Raw genomic sequence first — 20,150 nt, forward strand, 5'->3', positions numbered from 1 at the left:
GCTATTCGGAACCTGCCGTCGGGATTGAAAGCCCCTAACTGACGTGTGAAAAAAAATTCGCGTCCGGGATTGTCCGGTTGTCCTCGTTGTTTTCCGGAGAAGGTAAGGCTTAGAGCTAACCAATCAGTAAGCGCGATAAGAAAAGTCTGGACAAAATCGCTGACGTGTCACGGCTGAGTCGAACAGTGCTTAACTGAAATTTGGAGTTGCTGACGAGTCTGGCCCGAATCGTTTCTAAATCGCTGGGGCTGTTCACATGGCACACTTTTCGCCGATTCGGCCTCAACGACTCGGAAACGATTTTCAAAAAACAAAACAAAGTTGGGCAAAAGTTGGTTGCAATTTAGGACAGTCAGATTACTTGCACGTGACCTTCAAGAAGGCAGGTAAACTTATCCGGAGTTTTTCTTTAAAAAACATAGCATAACTTCTTCCATTAAAAGCCATTCTACTTTTCCCAAACAGTAGCATCTTGGGATACATTATTCGAGGAAAAGAGAAAGATGTAAGCAAAACAAGCAGACAGTTTTAACTGGCATGCCAAAGCGCATGTCTTATTTCATCTATTTTACAGCAGACGAGGATTGCCTCAAAGTACGTATTAGCCTGTTTAGGTTTCCCGGAAATAAAACACAACGCACCAAATTTTATGGGTGGCTTTGGGTCGCACTTCCCAATTGGTCTCAAGCTGTAGTACTTCGCACAGTCTGACGGATTATTACGGGAGCAGCAAGCGTCGTAGCCCAGTCTGTCCTCTTCTAAGTGCTGCTGGCGTAAGGCGGGGACACTGGGGTTGAATGCGGTTGCTGTGGCGGCATCTGGCTGATTCTGAACGAGCAATCCATTGATGCCGTCATTGTAGCAACATTCCTGGAAAACAACACACACACACACACACACACACACACACACACACACACACACACACACACACACACACACAATTCTGAATCAATAACACAGCAAAGTCAGGCAACTTTTCGACTTCATCACATCAGTCCCTGAATAGCAACACATTTATTCAGTGTTATCTTCAAAAATGGCTAAATTATTAAAAATGTTGCCTGTGACTTAAAACAAGTTGGATATGTTCCTACCATAATAAGTCACGGCAAATTGTATATAAACGTAAAGGTTATAAAATGCCCTATCTGAAAAACATGTCACATGTGTTAATTAACACCTGGCTGTGGCAATTATCGCACTTGGCTACACATTAAGGGTTTATTGAAACAAATGTTCAAATGAAGTAAATATAAGAAAAAAGTCACTATTACAGCTACACGAATCGGTCTCAGTGCGGAAGCCTACTGTTTGCACATATTTTGTAAAGATACACACGTACGTACGATTCGAAACAGAAGCGAGGTGACCCAAATATGTGAAGAAAAAGGACCACAAGTGACTCGACTATGCGTTGTGCCCTGACCAAATCAGAAAACTGACCCGATTAACCGATTCAGTATACTCAAAAAGCGCCGCAGTATTCAAGATGATAATCTCAACTGAAATAAACCGGTCAAAGCCAATGAAAGCCCAGCTATTTTATCAAATTCATTGAGTGAGACTACATACACAATGCCATTTTGCTCGTCCACGGTTACCTTCAGAATACAGTAATTGTGCGCAATCATTTTTTTTTTTAAAGAAAGGCCTCAATGGGTTTTCTGTACTGTCATCAACAAAACCACCAAATACACTGCCGAGTCGTTTGTATTTTTGACCAAACTCGAGATATCGTTCTCCAGTGAGGCTTTTGCAAGCCATTGCATCAGCATCCCTGGCAAAATGTGAATATAAAACTCTTTTTTTTACATTATTTTAGTCAAGTTTTGACTAAATGTTTTAACATAGAGAGGGAATCGAGATGAGGGTCGTGGTGTATGTATGTATGTATGTATGTATGTATGTATGTATGTATGTATGTATGTATGTATGTATATGTGTGTGTGTGTATAACTGTGTGTGTGTGTGTGTGTGTGTGTGTGTGTGTGTGTGTGTGTGTGTGTGTGAGTGTGTGTGTTGAGGGGGAAACATGTCCCATTGTCTTTTTCATTGTCTAAACCCTGGTTACGTCCACGCGAAAAAAACTTTTTAAATGCTCGCTCTCTATGGAGGGCACCTAGGGTGTTCTCAAGCACATGTTTAAACGAAATGATATTATTTCTTTACATAAAAGCCTGGCATTGCCTATGGCCAGAAACGGATGGTTTAGGGAAAGCGGAGTGGGTCTCTTAGCACTCCCTGTTTAAGAATTCTGACTTCCAAACATGCAGTTCAACCTGTATACATTCAAAGTGATGTATTTCATAATTCTTGAAGGCTTAGTCGCTTGATTATTTCACATTTTAAACGACTACTACAGTCAATTTTTCATTCAGAATCGTACCTTTCCACGAGGGTAGAAGTGGCTTCCAGCTGACCGTGACAGCCGGTAGCAAATGAGTAGCTTTCCATCTTTGCTTTTTTCACCAGTAGAAATCCACTTTCCGTACACTCCATTTTTGATATTGTTTCTCTCCTCTTGGCATGGACACCTAGGCAGATTGTCAAACTGTGCCCATCTGCTTTGATTGCTGGCGAGGTTCCTGTTGTACCAAATGTCACACGCTCGTCCGAGGTTGGACGGTACTTCTCCAAGTTTGTACACCCACACACCCGGACACCCTGTTGGTAGATAGATACAAGGTAAACATAGTCACTTCTTCAATAGTTCTATGCTAATAATAAGTGTCAGTAAGTACTGGTGTCACATGACTGATGTTAACCAGTTGATTGGCTAATGGTAATGCACTTAAACTGTTAGCACACGCTAGGAGAGCGCGAACAATCCCTGAGAGAGTACTCATGCATCTGTGCCCGTTCTTTCGATATGAGAAGATTCTTCTCATCCTCCGTGGTCCTCCGTGTTAGTGACATGTAGCTTATCGTCACCACATTACCAAATTATGCTTGACCCTAAAACTCCCCGCGGCAAAAAGCAGGAGTGTTTTTTTCTAACAGATTTCGAGCTAGGCCTTGCAGCATTTGGAAGTCGACTGATTCGATTGAGTGTTCTACGTACATGTAGCAAGACGACAGCGTTCGTTCAGTACTGAAATGAACGGTTTTTGCATAATTATTTCAAGACAACAGTGATGTAAATAGAAAACGTAAAGGCTTCAAAACATGTGTACAATGTAATCATAGCACAAGCCTCCCAGATAAATGCAGATACATTACAAGAAATAACATGCCAACTGTCACAAAGATGTGAGTAGGATATTTGTTATGTTAAACACGTCGTGATTTTAACCTCCCTAAAGAGTGAATTGCGATGCGTAGGGACAGGTTAGAAGGTTGTCACGGGTTTCGTGTGTTGCACGAGAAAGTAGCTTTAGCTTGACATGAGTTGTGTTACAAGTTTGAGAAATATAGCTGGCTATGAACTAGAAAGATTACAACGCCAAAGATTTTCAACCAGGAAGGTTGTCAGCGTGTGTCAGTCTTGTTCGGGGAACAAGCACTCTTTCAAGAGACGGGTCTCTTAAGGTAAATGATTTACTATGTTGTATATTATTGAAGTTGGAATACATAGCTGGAATGTAAAGGTTAGTGTATACAAAGTGCACTAAATTCTAGTGTGAAGTTTTAAGAGAATTCTTGTTGTGATTGTATCAGGGTTTTTATTGGGAAATTTCTTGCATCTTTCGAACACGGTGATGCTAAGACGGTGATGGCAGTGTTATTCATAGATTAAGTATAGCTTGGATATTGAATGTGGACGGAATGTGAATGTAGAATGAACGAGAATGTATGAGATGATACATGAATGTTTTGGAAGAAGAGATGGTTTAAAGGAAAAGTCCAAGGTTTAGGGTCACTTTTGATATGTTGACCCTCTTAATTCATCAACCACAAATGCGTGTGTATAAATGAACACAGAAATCCAAAAAGTATACTTTGACTCGTTTTTGGTTGTTCTGAATCGTTCCATCGCGCGCGCAGTCTTGGCTCATGACCTTTTGCACATACTCGTGTGCTACGTCACGAGTCTTCAACAACAAACATGGCCGGCTCAAGCAGTGAGGAAGACAAGTGGAATACGGACCGGTTTTCAGCCAGCCTGAGGTTTTAGCGTGCCTGTTTGAGCCTCTTCGTCGTCAAAATGCTGGCGAGGCCACAAGGAACTGCTTGAAACAGAGCCAGCATAAGCGGCAATACGAAATGGTATTTGATTCTCTTTGTTGTGATGTTGACACGCTAGTCCATAGTCGCTACCTCTTGCATGCTAGATCGAAGTCAGGTGTGTTTTTCACAGATCAGTTGATGTGCTTCCACAGATCTGTAAGTATGTAAAGATTATTGATTTATGCTATTATTTCAGGCATCTGGTGTTGTTTATTTTCCTATCTTTAATCAAGGATTTCGTCCTTGAACTGCCCAGTTTAGAATAAATGCTTCCACAGTGATGTTCACACGCGACTATCCTTATTTTCTCTTGGAATTCTGAGTAATAGCCTTGACCCACAAGTCAGCAGCGAATGTGATAAACGGGTTATCTACCCTGAAAAGCGAAGCAAGCTTCGAAGATGGCGACGATGGAAAAGAGAAGAACTGTGAGCGAACTGCGAAAGGTGTGTGTGGGTGTGTGTGTGTGATGTGTGTCAGTGTGTGTGTATATGCGCGTGCTGTGTGTGATGTGTGTCAGTGTGTGTGTGTATGCGCGTGCTGTGTGTGTGTGTGGCTGTGCTTGCGTGAGCTTGTGTGTGTGTGTGTGTGTGTGTGAGCGGAGAGAGAGAGAGAGCGATAGTGAGAGTAGGGTATGGTTGGTGAAAGTTGAGTTGGACGCTGGGGTTGGGCGGGTGTGTGTGTCAGAGAGGGTTGTGTGTGTGTGTGGGGGGGGGTGGACTGCGTGTGTGTGTTTATTTGTGTGTGTGAGGGTTGTGTGTGTGGGGGGGGGGTTGACTGCGTGTGTGGGTTTATTTGTGTGTGTGAGGGTTGTGTGTGTGTGTGTGTGTGTGTGGGACTGCGTGTGTGTGTTTATTTGTGTGTGGTGTGTGTGTGTGCCTTTCGCCATGTATTGAGGAAATTAAACTGCGTTTGCGTATTATGTGTGTGTTTGCAAGCGTGCGTGTATGTTAGGCATATCTCAGTAGGTGTGTGTATGTGCGCGTACGTGCAATGTGTGTGCGTGCGCGCGTGTGTTTGTGTATCAGACCTGTTTACCCCCCCAAATGAAAATCAGGAATGCAGCTGGTACTTTTCCGTAATTTGAGGCATCTTTGAGTAATCTTTTTTATCAACCAGCTCGAAAACGATTAAACGACACGTTTATTCGCGCGCTACCATGCAAAACAAGTACAAAATTGATAACCATGTTCAACAGTATTGTACTACACACACAGAAGCTCGATCACACACACACACACACACAAGCACACGACACCTGATATATAATATGCAAGTTAACTAAGACAAGTTTACTTTATCTAAAAAAAACACCACAGTATTCAGGGGCGGAGCAAGAGAGCTAGAGGGGGGGGGGGGCGGGGGGTGGGGGGGGGGGCGGGCAGGGGGGGTACAACCTGGGGTCCAGGGGTGGGGGGGTCTGGCTGAAGAATTTTAGCTATTCTATTAACAATTTGTAGCTTATCCTTGATTTTAAACATGATAAATTGGTGTCAGCAGCCACTCATTATTTCTTTTAAAGTTAGTATTAAATAATGGCTATTTATCTTCATTGATATCTGCTCCAGACAACAACAATTTCACAGACAGAAAATGTCTAGTTTTTTTCCCAGAGACTGAATATTTGTTTTGTGTTTTTGCTTTCTTGACAGCAAGGGGGGGGGGGGGGGGGGTCCGAAACCCCTGTAACATCCCCCAACCCCCACCCCTCCGCCCTTGGACTGTTTACAGTCACTTGAAGATGCATGTGAACAAAACCACCTTACATTCTGTCACATCAGACATCCTGCATTAAAACCAGTCATAATAACTCTCTCCAGAAGCTACCTTTAATTTTAGAGGACCGATTCGTTTATTTCATTTAAACATTTTGTTGTAAGTTTTTCGATTCAAAGAACTGTGATCTTTGCTATATTGGAGAAATATTAATGGAGATCAGTTTTAGACTCAGAAAGACTTGAATTTCGGCAACAGCCAAGAAACGGCATGATGAGCGCGACCATAGACCTACATCTATGTCTCTGGCGTGACTGACCGTAGTGAGAGATCGGTTCGCAGGTCTGAGAGATTCTGTGGAAGTAGAGACCTAGGTCAAATAAACTCAATGCGAAGCAGGCTCATGTTTTGCCAAACATAATTTCGTGTTTTTGTTTGTTTCCATGTTCATTTGTGTACTGCATTTTGTTAAAACTAATACTGCGTCTAACCTCGGGACACGTGCCGCGACGTGACTCGTAACTGACTAGCTTTGTTGTTGCACTGATCTCAAGTTGATCACCAAAATGAATGTGGTTCGCTCTTCTTAAACTTCACCAGACACCGCCACTTGACTTAATAGTTTTGCCGATATTTCTGTACTACTTTCGCTTTTTTGGTTGGCATACACCACTAAACAGTTCCGACGTTTACATGGAACAAAGAAGGAAAATCACGTGACCGCACAGACGCCTCTCATTGGCTGCGTCATTTTTTCGAGGAAACAAATCGTCTGCAACACAGCTTTGCGTATGTTCTGCGACTGACGAGTCCGACACTTGTGTTTATTTTGTTGTTTTGTCGATGTAAATTCAGCGATTATCGATTTTAACAATGGCATGTCACTGCCCGATGATTGATTGTGACAACGGAAGCTACCGTCTTCAAAATGGAAAGCTAAACTTTGCAAAATTCACCAGGTTCCACACGAGTCTGTGCTGTTCATGCCAACCACCGTTCAGGTAAGCACAACACTGTAACAGTTCTTGATCAACTTATTTTATTGCCTGACATTCATGCGATTTATTGTTTTTTTCTGCAAATTCCATAGCATGATTACAAAACCGTTTAGCTAGACCTGCATTTATACAGCTTTGAACGTTACAAAAACTGCACACCGGCACTGCATGAAATACTTGTTTGAATCTGCCGTGCATGAGATCAAAAAATGTGGCTCACTTTCTGTGTCAGTGTGTTTCCGTTTCTTGTTTTTTTTGTTTTACTTCATGTTGTTAGAGCATGGCTATGATTAAAAAGCAATAAAAAATTGCTTTGTAGAGCCATAAATTGTTAAATCTGATATGCATCTGTCTGTTTTCAACAGCTTGCATCCGCATCCAACACACGAGAAGAACCCAGCACAAGCTTTTTTTTCACCTGCAAGGGTTTGTTCTCAACACTTTCTTGATGGCACACCAACTGCAGAGAACTCTTTCCCAACACAAAACTTGGGATACCCTGGATTTCAACACAGAGTAAGTTTTTTTTTTAAATAACTTTCTTGTTATATTTTGTGTGTGTACGCAGTAAAGAAGATGGTAAGGTGTTGAATGTATTTGTTCACACATGCTGTTCCTAGTATCACTATGATGTGTCTGTGCCTTACAGCTTGAGTGATTTAATTGACTTTTCGTCTGTTCGTGTGTTTTGAAATCTGAACAAGAATGAATATCAATCAATATCAATATATGAGGCTTATGAATGTGGGAAGCCAAGCTAAGTTTTATGTGGGTGGTTTGTTTCCAGAGTGCGATTTGATCAACATTAGGAGAGCTCTCCATAGAAGCCAAAGGAACAAAAACAAGTGTACCGGGGAATTCACAGGGGGAGTTCTGTATTGCACTGAAAATGACAACAGTGGGTCCAAATGACCACCTTTATAAGTTGAAGTTGGGGGCATGGAACCCAAACGGACAACATATATGTGGAGAACCCTGCATGAAGATGTAATACTACCATAAATACTGACAGAATGAACCCTGTTTGGCAATGTTTCAGACAGCAAGAGTGATGATAGACATACCCCGACCAGAGCACCGGCTAGGCAGAAGAAAATGGGCAATGCGAGATCTGGAATTCCAGTTTGAGACGTGCCAGGCCCAAGGATCATCAAGGGAGAGGAATGGTGCAGCTAGTTGATTGCCAGAAGTGTGACTAGCCCTGAACAAGACCCATTCACAACAGAAACATTTCTGGGTGCTCTTGTTTTTGCTTATTTGTTGATAGTTTTTTTGTATAAGCAGATGCCAACTTAATGCACACCCGTTATGCGCAATCTTATTGCAATGATTAAGCTGACTAAGGAGAACAATAGACTGATGTTCAAACTACAGATTGCAAACATGGCTAAGAAAAAGAACGCAGACAGGAAAAATCCATGGTTATTCAGAAATCTGATTTCTCGCAGAACATATCATATTGCACTGGTATAGCCACGACCAGTCTCTTACAATTAATTCATGGTTTTAGTGTCACCCTTTGCAACAAGAAGATGGCAGGAAAAAGTCAAAAATTCTAAAAAGACAAGAATTTTTAGCGATCAACCAATGAGTATTGACCCTAAACGTTATAGTATAGATGAGATGTTGTTTAATATGCAACAGAGACGAGGATTAGACCTTCAGGATCTAGCCTATCGGTTTCGCTAATATAGGTAGAATAAAGTACATGTCACCAGAGTGGCCAAGAGCAACAATTTACAGGTTTGTTTTCATTTGTTTGAATGTTTCTCTCTTCTTCCTGCGCACAGTCTTCTCTCCATAATTTTCATGTCCCCTGTGCATACCATAACATGTTCTGAGGAAAAATGTTTGTTTGGCTCACTTTCTGTGTGTGTCTTTATTGATGTTTGTATGATGCAATGAGTGTGTCAGAACAAAATCTGAGTTCTCGTACTTTGAAAGGGAGAATGAGAGACAAGACAAAGCATTACAGCACAAAGTCAAACATATCAGCACTTGCAAACAAAATGCACACAATACAGTCAGCTCAAAAAACTTTACTTATGTTGATAAACGTTATCACTAGCAGCAGATCAAATCTGATGACTTCATCCACTTGGCAATGCACATATTGGGAAGACAGATATCTAGTTTTATATATTAATATATATATATACCAAAAACACACATGTAGTACAGTAAAAGTCATATCTATAATGGTGTACACAGGAGCCTTCCTTTTCAGAACTCCAAACAATAATCTGATAAAAAAAAAAAATCCACTACAGAAAAAGAGGGAGTCTTAAAATGTAGGAAAATTAACATAGGTTTTGACAAGACAAACATTTATATTTTAGATGCGACCCACCCTACTACCTTTCAGGCTGAAAACTTACAGAAACGAAGCAGCTGTTCAACAATGTTGCTCTGCCCTTTACATGTGTAACGAGTAGAGCTTAATGCCTGGATCTGGCAAAGCTTTTACATGAGTTGACAAATTGTTGAAATTATTAGAGTCGTCAGGATTGTTTACTTTGTGGAAGGGTTGCTCTCCTTGTTTATCTGTGTGGTTTCATAGTTAAGAGGAAAAAGCTGTTTTGTTAATACCGCTTTCCCTACTTCTACTAGTTCCTCCTCCTAAGTGCATCCTGTTGCTGCCTGTATCAAAACGGGCAACAGGATTGGATTACTTTGGGAACAGGAGGTTGTGATGGCTGGCTCTGGGTAACAGGTGGTTGTGATGGCTGACTCTTGGAGACAGGTAGAAGTCTCTTTCTGGTTTTGACAAAGATGCAATCAGGGGCTTCCTCCTCCAAAATGACTTGCAGCATGTTGCATATGGTCAAAACACTGCCAAAAGGGAGAAAAAAAGAAAATAATCAATATGAGAAAGAGAAAGGAGACAACAACTTTTACTAAAGCATCATTTAGGACAAATTACCAAGTTGTACATAACAAATTGCTCACAAATTTGAGTGCAACTTGCATGAAGGGCATTGCAAAATTAAGACAGTTGCAGGGATGGCCAGATCTCAAAATCTTAACTTGCCAGACAGGTGAGTCATTTCAAGAAAGTCCAGTCCACCAAAAAGAATTGCTTGCCGGGTACAAACCACAGTTGCTATAACTGCATTGTTTATATAACGTTTTGAAACTAGAGTATACAACCAGAAGTGTTGCATTTGACGAGAATTTTCACTAGCCAACCAGGCGAGTTGCCAAGCGGTTTTAACTAGCACAGCGGATTTTTTGTACTCGCCCCTGGCCATTAGTCAGATGATTTGATCATCCCTGAATTTAGAAAGTCGGTTCAGTCATTGCTGATTAACTGTATCACTATCAGTATCACTGCACTTTTCAAAAATTATATGTATATGACAGCGACAGGCATAATTTTAGTGTGTATTTATACTAGTATGCTGGTTTTTCAGATTTTGACACATTCCCTGTTCACTGAAACCAAAATGTTGTTAGGCTGCACTGCCATCTTGCAATTCAACTTGAACCATTCTCTTTTTCAAAAGTAAAGTGCAAATATGACTTATTTAAAAAAGTAGAGAGGTTTCCTACCTGTAAGCCTTTCCTCCTTAAAACTCGTTGACGAGGCGATGCATGAGGTCGAGCTCACACTCACAGGCAGCCGGCGATGAAGACGCTTGGCCACAGGAATCGCCCATCTTGCTGCCTTTCAATCCAGTTGTGATGATGAATGGATCAGGATAAAGCACCCCTTTCACATACAACTTCTGCTTGTACTCCCGAAGAAGCACCCTCTCTGCATTTTCTGCTTCACGGTCGACAGGAATCCCATCTCCCAAGTTCCAAAGCAGGAAAAGCTCTAAAACAAAAAGGCCTTGAGATCAAATCACAGTTTTTCGCACCTGTGGAAGGCATTCTTTTTCCCCCTCATCACCATTTTGTATGTAAACGTACAAAATACTCACTGACTCAGCCTGAGGTAAGCTTAGCAGCTATACAAACTGGCAGTGGAAACTTCGTATGCATGTTTGTTGTTTCTTATCTTACCCACACGTCAGATTGAAAATGGAAAACTTTTGCATACACTATCGCAACATGTAGCCTATGCATCATGAATCGGAATATAGTTATGCTTCATAGTAAGTTAGATTCCGTGGACAGATCAACGGCACTTATTCAAGTTTTTGACTTTAATCAACTGAAAAGTTAAGCGTATCTGAAGAGAGAGCACTTACTAAGTTACTGTTAGTGTTACAACTTACAGGGCGGAAAACCGGTCTTGGGAATGAACAACACATCGCATCATTGCAAAGAGTAAATAACGAAAGAAATAAAACTTACCTAGCTACAAGTTCCTCGTGTGCACCTTCCACACTCGTTTTCCGTACACACGACAAGGTTTTCGATGCTTCAGTGCTCCACAGTCGCACCTTCTGGATGGAAATCTCGCTCAAATCGCACATGTTTCGAGTTGCTGAGAAGCTAGCACGACGCGTTGTTTACTCGAAAAAAATCCTACGCATGCGCACTGTCGCAATGGCCGCGGAACTGTTTAGTGGTGTATTTCGTACCCAAAGAGATCGGCCCTATATTACCCTTCGGACCAATGTCGATCTCAAATCCGCGGAATCCGACAAATACCTTGCTGTGCACATGCGCAGAAACGGCTGTTTCGGTCAGCCTTGAAATCACAGCCCTGGTGACTACCACAATTTCGACTTCGAATTTTCACGCACGAAAAAGGTTCTCTCGATCGGAATTTCCGGAATTTTCGGTAGTATTCCGTAATACCGGAATTTAGACCCCAAATCCGTAATAATTCCGGACAATCCGGGAGGGTAAACAGGTCTGGTGTATGTATGTATATGTGTGTGTGTGTGTGTGTGTGTGTGTGTGTGTGTGTGTGTGTGTGTGTGTGTGTGTGTGTGTGTGTGTGTGTGTGAGAGAGAGATAAACAAACTATCAAGAACAAAACAAAACTGAACAAACGAAATGTTTTCCCCCCAACTCTGATTATTGCTTGTTTCGGAGACGACTGTGATTTTGACTTTTTGAGTAAGCCTACACGAACACACAAGCTCAATACAGCCGGCAACAAGTTCGCCGGTCGGGGCAGTGAAATACTATTTCAAATAGATCTATTTCACTAAGAATGTCAATGGATATAGGGCAACATACTTATTTTTTAAATCAGTGATTGATTAGATCGTCATATTTTTGTGACACTGAGACCAAACCATCAAAAAATTAGCAATAGGCCTTGAATCAAAGTCGTGCGAGATCTGACCTTGCCGCAAATGTACGTGTACGACTTGATTGTGTTGACGTTCAACTGGTAAGCTGGGCGATTGCAGGCTTTTATCCAGCGAAGGCAGCGATCTAGATGGTACAGATGCTTTCCCGGTTTCACAAATGGGATGAATTTCACGCCAACACAGCGTTCAGGATACCTATCATCAGTGCCGTAGCACAGCTCCTAAAAGTGGTCCGGCCATAAAAAAATAAAAAGGTACGGTCCCTGGCCATTATGTTCTCCCAAACACTGTACATGGTTCTCCTCAACTATTAGTGACAATTTCTCGCTTAACGCTGTCATTGTGCGATCTAAGTCACGACCCCTCCTTCCTCCTAACACAGCGCTGAAGCTTATGAAGACGATTTTTTTTTTTAACAAAAAACTGGTCCGGCCATGGCCGGAGTGGCCGGTAGGGCTGCTACGGCCCTGATCATCCGTTTTACATTGTCCCCAAGCACAGCGCTTGTTAGGCGGCATTTTGAAAGGTGACCGGGAATTTGCTTCCTAAAACAAGGGAAGTAACTCCCAGAGCCTCGATATGTGGATATGGTTAATTCTTCAGTCACACAACGAAACATGTAGACAGCAAGTTAACGTTGCGCAAAGCCAGTTTCTTGCGGGCCAAACTGCAATTATCCTGGTATTTTTATTTGCGACAGTAAGACACTGTCATGAATTATTATTATGAGGCGCGAACCTGTCAAGAATAGAATAGGCAACCGAGACTACTCGCGCATTACACGACGTAGCCAAGTGACGTATTCATGTGACGTATCCAAATGTACTGACGTAAACTAAAATCGTTTCACGAGAGGGTCGTTTTCCGCAAGTCCACGGAACGAAGAACGCTTGGAAGAAAAGCCGTTCCCCTTCTTTGAAGGTAAGTGACTGTGATTATTACATCGACAATCGTTCCACGGGATCTAGGCGGAGATGAGTGTATCGTGTCAGTCATGTACATTGTGTTGTTGTCAAGTTGTGTACGTTTGAATGTGCGCTGTTGCCAAATCCCCATTTTCCGAAACACAGTAATAGAATGAGAACGATAATAAAATATGAACAAACCAAGTCTTTTAGACAGGCTGTGTAGGTAACACATATGGCCCTTTGATCTGTTTCAGGAACCCACGGTCCAATGATTCATTCATCTTCCTCTTCCTCATGTTGCCGTAATTGTGGAGAGAGATGTAACCAGACTACTACTGCTATTAACTTGATGATGGTGTCTTGAGAAGAAGAGTGATGACCCAAACCAGGAGCGCGGTCTTCAAGACCAGTCGAGTGCTGCACGTCATCTCGAGTACCTTTTCAATGACATCGAGCTAAGTCAAAACTCCATAAACATTATGTGTATTCCTTTTGTTTTGATGTCCTCCAAGGGAAAGTTCTGAAGAACGTTTGCGGCAGCGGAGTCACGTTAGATTACCATGACAGAATTGAAATCCAGCAGCAATAGACATTTGATCAGAGTGTGCTGTGATGCAAGTAACATGACCTAGCTTGAACAGTGTGTGATACATTTAGTACGATACTGATATTTAGCAAAAATATAGACTAACCTGATTAATGTGTGCTGCATTGCAAGAATCTTATTAACACTATCCATGTATTAAATTATGTAAACCAATGTTGACCTTTCTCCGCTACTTCGAGAGCATGGGAAAGAGTGAAGGAAAGTAAAGTCAAAGCAGTACCTGTTTCTTTAGCTAATACGAAAAGGCGGCGTGTTTTCCTTCCATAAACTTCCTTTGGAAGGCGCACGCAGAAAGAAACAGGCTGACGAAAACTGACTTGTGACAGACACTACATGACATCGACACCACGAAACAGTGAAACTTTTTTGAAATGGCGGTGGGCTGCTTTCATGTGCTAATACTAATAGTGATCCTGACATTTTTCTTGCGAAACGGTCAAAGGGAAGTAATAAATGAATTTAGTTTTTTAAACGAGCACACGTGATTTCCGATCTCAAACTAGATCTGAAATCATAAGATTTTCTGAGCAGTGGCGAAACGCTGATGGCGTGATATCGCAAGCCGGTTTGGAAGCAAATAAGCACTGTCAGACATATGCTGAAACACGATTACAGCAGTTCAAACTTTTTGATCATTGATTTTTAGGAGTACGCAATATCGGACAGTCACACTACAAAAAGACAATGCGTTAGTACATGTATAGATCGGTATTCTCAAACGTCACGAACAGACAGTACGTTGCTACCATATATTTTACTGTATTAACAAAACCTCACAGTCCCATTAAAAATGTGTGGTGTGTGCCGAAAAGCAACCATATGAGATTCAGTCAGTGGGACCCTGAATCTACCTGGGGTTAAATCGGGTTATCGACTCTCATTGCATGAATTTTTAAACTGAAGAATATTATATGCATTACATGTACTACTGTTCGTGTTGTTTTTGTGATCCACTGCAATTTCTGTGTATACCTTTGGATCTCAAGGTAATTTTTGAACGGAGCATACAGATGATACATTTTGCCATGATCACAGAGTGATACGTGTATTTTGCTTATCAGGTGTCAGTGCAGAAACTCCAAGAGGGAACGAAATTCAAATATCTGGAAAACCTGGATGAGGAGATAGACAGCCTAACAGCACATCCTCCTATGTTTGCTCGGACATCTGCTACCTTCAAACTGCATACTATGCGTACACACAGGAATATGGACGACTCAACATTGATTAAAATGGGTAAGTAACACAACACAAACAGATGATTTCCATTATGATAGATTTATTTATCTGAAAGTAAAATTGACAACAGAGTGTACAATTTGTTTTCAAATACGAAAATATCACATTGGGTTTAAAAAAAACCCCACCATATATCATTAAAACTATTCTTTATTTCTAAACACATACATATCAGCATAGTTTATTCATGTAAATATCCTCATTTCGGTTCCCAGTCTATCTGAAATCAAGGTATGCCAGAAAAAATAGCGATCACACAGTGTTTCAGCATGAATTTGAAAACCTGCTCTACGTCACATAGACACAGCGTGTCTTATGATTCTATCCACCCTCTCCAAACAAACACGTACACGTTTTCTCTGGTACGAATGTCTTAAACTAAGCTGCTGTTTTATTCTGTCTTGCTTTGCAGGAAATACACTATACAGGCACGTCGCTTACCCATAACAGGCAGCTGGTGCGCTAGCGAGTGGGGTTTCTCGGCAGAAGCATCAGAGTACCATTACCAACCTGTGCAGTCAAAACAATCAGAAATACTTTCCCAAACGGATGAAGAGTGGGGTTCAAACTCCCTGAGCTACAGAAGGCTGAATTATACTTTTGCAAATCGTGTGACTGTGTTGAACTAGTATCTTTGGTTGAACAGATTCCTGCATGGTTTGAAGATGATACTGGGTTGTCACGTGGTCCGGTACATGGTTCACATTCTGCAACATTTTGTTCCAGACTTTTTCCACTGTTGGTGTACTCCAGCATCAGGTAGTCAGTCCATGAGCCGGTCAGCATAGCCTGTGTCCAGTATTGTCCGAGTGCCTGTTGCCTGAAACGTGGTTTTTTGGAAGTAACTAACGATCTCTGCACACATTTTAACATGTGAATAAGAACAGAAAAAGTTTGTCAAAAGTATACATAGTTTAATTTGCATTTACTTCAAGGCCAGACTTTCTTCTCGTTCATTATTTCTTCATAAAGATTCTGGAAATTAACAAAATGTTTCCCCCTATCAAGGCCTCCTAACTTTTTTTTTTAATGCAGGTCGGTTTGTTGTCATCTGTGCATTACTACCTCTTGCCACCCGTGCGGTCATTGCCACCAGGTATCTCAACAATCAAACAGTCTATACAGGCTTAAAGGCACGTCCTTTTTCAAAACAGTATTGCTCACTACACAGATCTGCGAAGACTTTTGCATAGAAAAAAAATCTCTTGACTAACATATACTAGGAATAAACATCCTGACTGGTTTTTGGAGCTGGATTTTTTTAGGGAATGTTTTACACGTGTGGCGTTAAAGAAATTAATTCATAAAATTCTACATTCGCAAAAAGAGTACCCATACAGAGTGTTCAGTTCTGGTATTTTTCAAAACGGAAGGATGGCCATATCCCATGTAAAAGCCTGGTAAGATTTGAGATTTTGAACCCAATTGTTTACACGGGAAGGGCTGTCCATTTAAGAGCACGCATCCATGCCTGGATGAGAAATACACTGATAACACTGAAAAAGCACGAGTTTAACCTGCATATTCACAAAACTGGTTCAGAGGCCCGGTAAAGGGAACACATGTTAGTTATTTTAAGAGAACATCACGAAGACCTAATTATTAAATTAAAGCCTTTCTGCACGAATGTACATCTTCTATGAATTATATTCTGAAACGCCACATGTGTAATTCATTCCACACACAAAATCCAGCTTCAAGAAGCAGTGAGGCTGTTGATTATTGGTATGTGTCCAAGTCGACAGATGATTTTTCCTGTGTAAACTGAGCCTTGGCAGATCTGATATTGTGAGCAAAGACCTGCATTTTTTTTAAACGTGTTCAGAGGCCTTGAAATGGTTAAACATTTTGTTTATTTCAAGTAGTCTTTTACTCTTTATGAAGAAAAAATTAACAATAAGGAAGGCAAATGGGTTGGACTGGGTGGCCGAGTGGTAACGCACTTGCGCTCGGAATCGAGAGGTTGCGTGTTCGACCCTGGGTCGGGCCGCTATTTTCTCCCCCCTTTCCTAACCTAGATGGTGGGTTCAAGTGCTAGTCTTTCAGATGAGACGAAAAACCGAGGTCCCTTCGTGTACACTATATTGGGGTGTGCACGTTAAAGATCCCACGATTGACAAAAGGGTCTTTCCTGGCAAAATTGTATGGGCATAGATAAAAATGTCCATCAAATACCCGTGTGACTTGGAATAAAGGCCGCGAAAGGTGAACATTCGCCTAACAGGCTTGAGGTTTGCTGGTCGATGTGAATGCGTGATATATTGTGTAAAAAATTCCATCTCACACGGCATAAAAGCGCTTTGAACTTCGGATAAGGCGCTATATAAATAAGAGAATTATTATCATTATAAATGCAAATTAGATTCCTTTTGACGAACTGTTTATGCTCTTCTTCACGTGTTACATTATGCGTACGTAGATCGCAAGATATTTTCGAAAAAATTCATAGATAAGCCAATCTGCAAACGGACAAAAATTCACAATATTTATGAAGCCAATAAATTTGACTCTAGAACAAAGCTTATGTGTTTGAGGTGATGTGCATGGGTATGAATTTTGAATGAGTCCGTCAAAGATACCCTCCATGTCGCCTTACAGTGGAACCTACCATTAAAATTATACCACCTTAAACCATCAGGTCAACAACATACTCGTGAATGTTTTGTTTTAGTCTATAATTAAAAATTTCAGAAAATACCCTTTTTTTATATTTTTTATTCGGAAGCATACTAACTTTATTTGAAACTACTTCGACAGATATAGTTTTCCAGGTTGACGGGAGGTGAGTTACGAAAGAAATTCAATCCATATGTCGCTCAGCACAGAAAGCATAAACGATTAACATGAGTAGAAATGAACCTGTACTTGTTTTCATAATGTATTATTTGGATGGTATCTGTCAAAGACACGTTCTCGTTTTTTGCAAAGCTAGAATAAGGCACTCATTTTCAAAACAAAACAAAAATCTTACGATGAATGGCACGTTGGTTTTCTCCTGTGGTGATTCTGGACGGTAGGAACAGGACTGGTCAACAGTTGCGTTGTGATCACGGAGAACCGGGAAATCTGGAATGGTCACGGTGTCAGTGTCTAGTGACCTGTTCTGACCAGTGGCCGTGAGTGATGATGAAAGGTCTGGAAGTAAAAGAAGAGAGAAAATGAGTGTGAGTATAAATCAATTCGAAAGTATGCTTCTGATCTATACAGTACACTGAACATTTTGACACCCTCTGGAAGTCGTCTGGATGTGTAACCATGTTGTAGCAATTAGACTGGTTTTGCGTCTCTCAGTCAATGCAGAAAGATGAATTCCCTGCACAATTCGTAATCTTCTTGTCTCTAGCATGCAGGTGTCTGTTTACCTTACCGGTTGCACATCCACCACAAGTTTAGATCTGGTAAAAATAGCATTAAACCATGATTCCAGCAAACGCTGCCAATATCATGAATTGATATCAGGGGATAGTTTGCGACTGAATAGAATACATACCCCCCGCGGGTTAGGGGGAGTCCCATATTGGTTGGGACGAGAAAGAATTTACCCGATGCTACCCAGCATGTCGTAAGAGGCGACTAACAGTTCTGTTTCTCCTTTTACCCTTGTTAAGTGTTTCTTGTATAGAATATAGTCAATGTTTGTAAAGATTTTAGTCAAGCAGTATGTAAGAAATGTTAAGTCCTTTGTACTGGAAACTTGCATTCTCCCAGTAAGGTAATATATTGTACTACGTTGCAAGCCCCTGGAGCAATTTTTTGATTAGTGCTTTTGTGAACAAGAAACAATTAACAAGTGGCTCTATCCCATCTCCCCCCTTTCCCCTATCCCATCTCCCCCCTTTCCACGTCGCGATATAACCTTGAATGGTTGAAAACGACGTTAAACACCAAATAAAGAAAGAAAGAAAGAATAGAATAGATAACGTGACACACGCATTGTCTTACGTGTCCACAACAAAGAAACTACAATGGGAAGAAGGATAACTTCCTCATTGGGCATGCTTAGAAATGAGAATGGCTAAATATGAGTTATTCCCCTTTGCTGCATGCTGACCAGACTGTCTCCTGCTTTGTTATGACTAGTACAGTCGATCTTTCTCATGTTGTGACTTGCTTTATTTTCACATTTTCGGTATTTAAAACAGCAAACACACACACACACACACACACACACACACACACACACACACATACACTGAAGAAGTTTCCATTCTGATTCGGTTATTTTATTTGGTGCTATATGTTTGCTTCACATTGTTTCTTTTTTTTACATTGCTTGAGGTATCCCCATTCGCTAAACACATCCATAATGCATGCATGGCTCATTCGAAAGAGGGCAACTGAACAACTGATGCCCAATAGCAATAAATACTGAACAACTGAACAATAAATAGCAATAAAATGATGACAGTGCCAAGTTTTTAAGTAGGGGAGACCGGGGCTAGTCCGCCCCCGGGGCACATCCGTCTTTGTCTGTTTATTCTTACGTTTGCCACCTTTTAGTCTTTCACACCATGTGAGAATGGTGTCCCTACTTCCCGCCATATCCTGCAGAAGTTCAGAGGTTGCGCGCCCATATATCGTGAGTACAGATCACAAAAAGTGTTTTTCTTCATTTTTGTAACATGAATGCATAGCAGTTGACTTAGGTTTTGATGCATTACCTCTGAGAACAAATACTTAGTCTTGGTGTCGAGTGAAAGTGCGTTAATTAAGGTCGAGTTCTGACGAAAGTTTTGCTTCTTCCTTCCCATGTTGTGCTCGCTATCTGGCACTAGAGTTGCCTGCCCGTGCAGGGGCAAGTCCGCCTATTTGTCATGGGGCAAGTCCGCCATGAAGAATGTGCAGGTGTGGGAAACAGTCCAGTTTACATCTGCCATAACTGTGACTCTGATGGTGACTCCATCTATTCTCGATGGTAAAGATTGCAGATTCATGTCTAAAAAAGACTGACGCCGATTTGTGTTACATTCTTTCGACATTCTTTTGTATTTTGTCATTGGCATTTTTGAACCTAAATATTGAAGGGAATTAAAAAAAGCTTTCCCACTGATCGGGTGCTTGTTTGACTGACTGTGTGTGCGTGCGTGCGTGTGTGTATAAAGCTTGCCCACTACTAGTCTTGTACCTACTATGGGATGAGAGCGGCGGACTTGCCCCACCCTGTAGGCGGACTTACCCCGACTTGGGGCAAGTTCGCCTACGTTAGGGTAGGTCTACTTAAAACAGTATGTACAACAAATGTTCATGCGCACATAAAAACTGTCTGCACATTGATATCAGCTACACATTTGTCTTG

The 20,150-nt window shown here is 41.3% G+C and overlaps 2 protein-coding genes and 2 long non-coding RNA genes across 5 annotated transcripts in view; 2 read left to right on the plus strand and 2 right to left on the minus strand.

Annotated features, from left to right (window-relative positions):
* Nucleotides 1-18,801, plus strand: part of LOC138946978 (uncharacterized) — a 271,906-nt gene extending 253,105 nt beyond the window's left edge. Inside the window, exon 2 of the mRNA XM_070318403.1 lies at nucleotides 18,522-18,801. The gene's annotated coding sequence lies outside the window, so the exon portion shown is untranslated. The remainder of the gene's footprint in view (nucleotides 1-18,521) is intronic.
* Nucleotides 1-20,150, minus strand: part of LOC138946972 (mucin-like protein) — a 254,265-nt gene that overhangs the window by 74,928 nt on the left and 159,187 nt on the right. For both annotated transcript variants that reach the window (XM_070318397.1, XM_070318396.1), the window contains exons 9-10: nucleotides 2,390-2,667; nucleotides 642-870 (exon numbers count right to left, since the gene is read on the minus strand). In XM_070318397.1, the coding sequence (XP_070174498.1) occupies nucleotides 642-870; nucleotides 2,390-2,667 (507 nt within the window). The remainder of the gene's footprint in view (nucleotides 1-641; nucleotides 871-2,389; nucleotides 2,668-20,150) is intronic.
* On the plus strand, nucleotides 6,655-8,747 carry LOC138946955 (uncharacterized). The gene is made up of 3 exons (XR_011449483.1): nucleotides 6,655-6,887; nucleotides 7,250-7,400; nucleotides 7,924-8,747. It is a non-coding gene; the product is annotated as an uncharacterized lncRNA (long non-coding RNA).
* Nucleotides 8,908-11,395, minus strand: LOC138946954 (uncharacterized). The gene is made up of 3 exons (XR_011449482.1): nucleotides 11,187-11,395; nucleotides 10,437-10,704; nucleotides 8,908-9,716 (listed from the first exon to the last, which is right to left on the minus strand). It is a non-coding gene; the product is annotated as an uncharacterized lncRNA (long non-coding RNA).

This window comes from Littorina saxatilis, linkage group LG14 (genome assembly GCF_037325665.1).
Source record: "Littorina saxatilis isolate snail1 linkage group LG14, US_GU_Lsax_2.0, whole genome shotgun sequence".
In the NCBI taxonomy this organism is placed as follows: Eukaryota; Metazoa; Mollusca; class Gastropoda; order Littorinimorpha; family Littorinidae; genus Littorina; species Littorina saxatilis.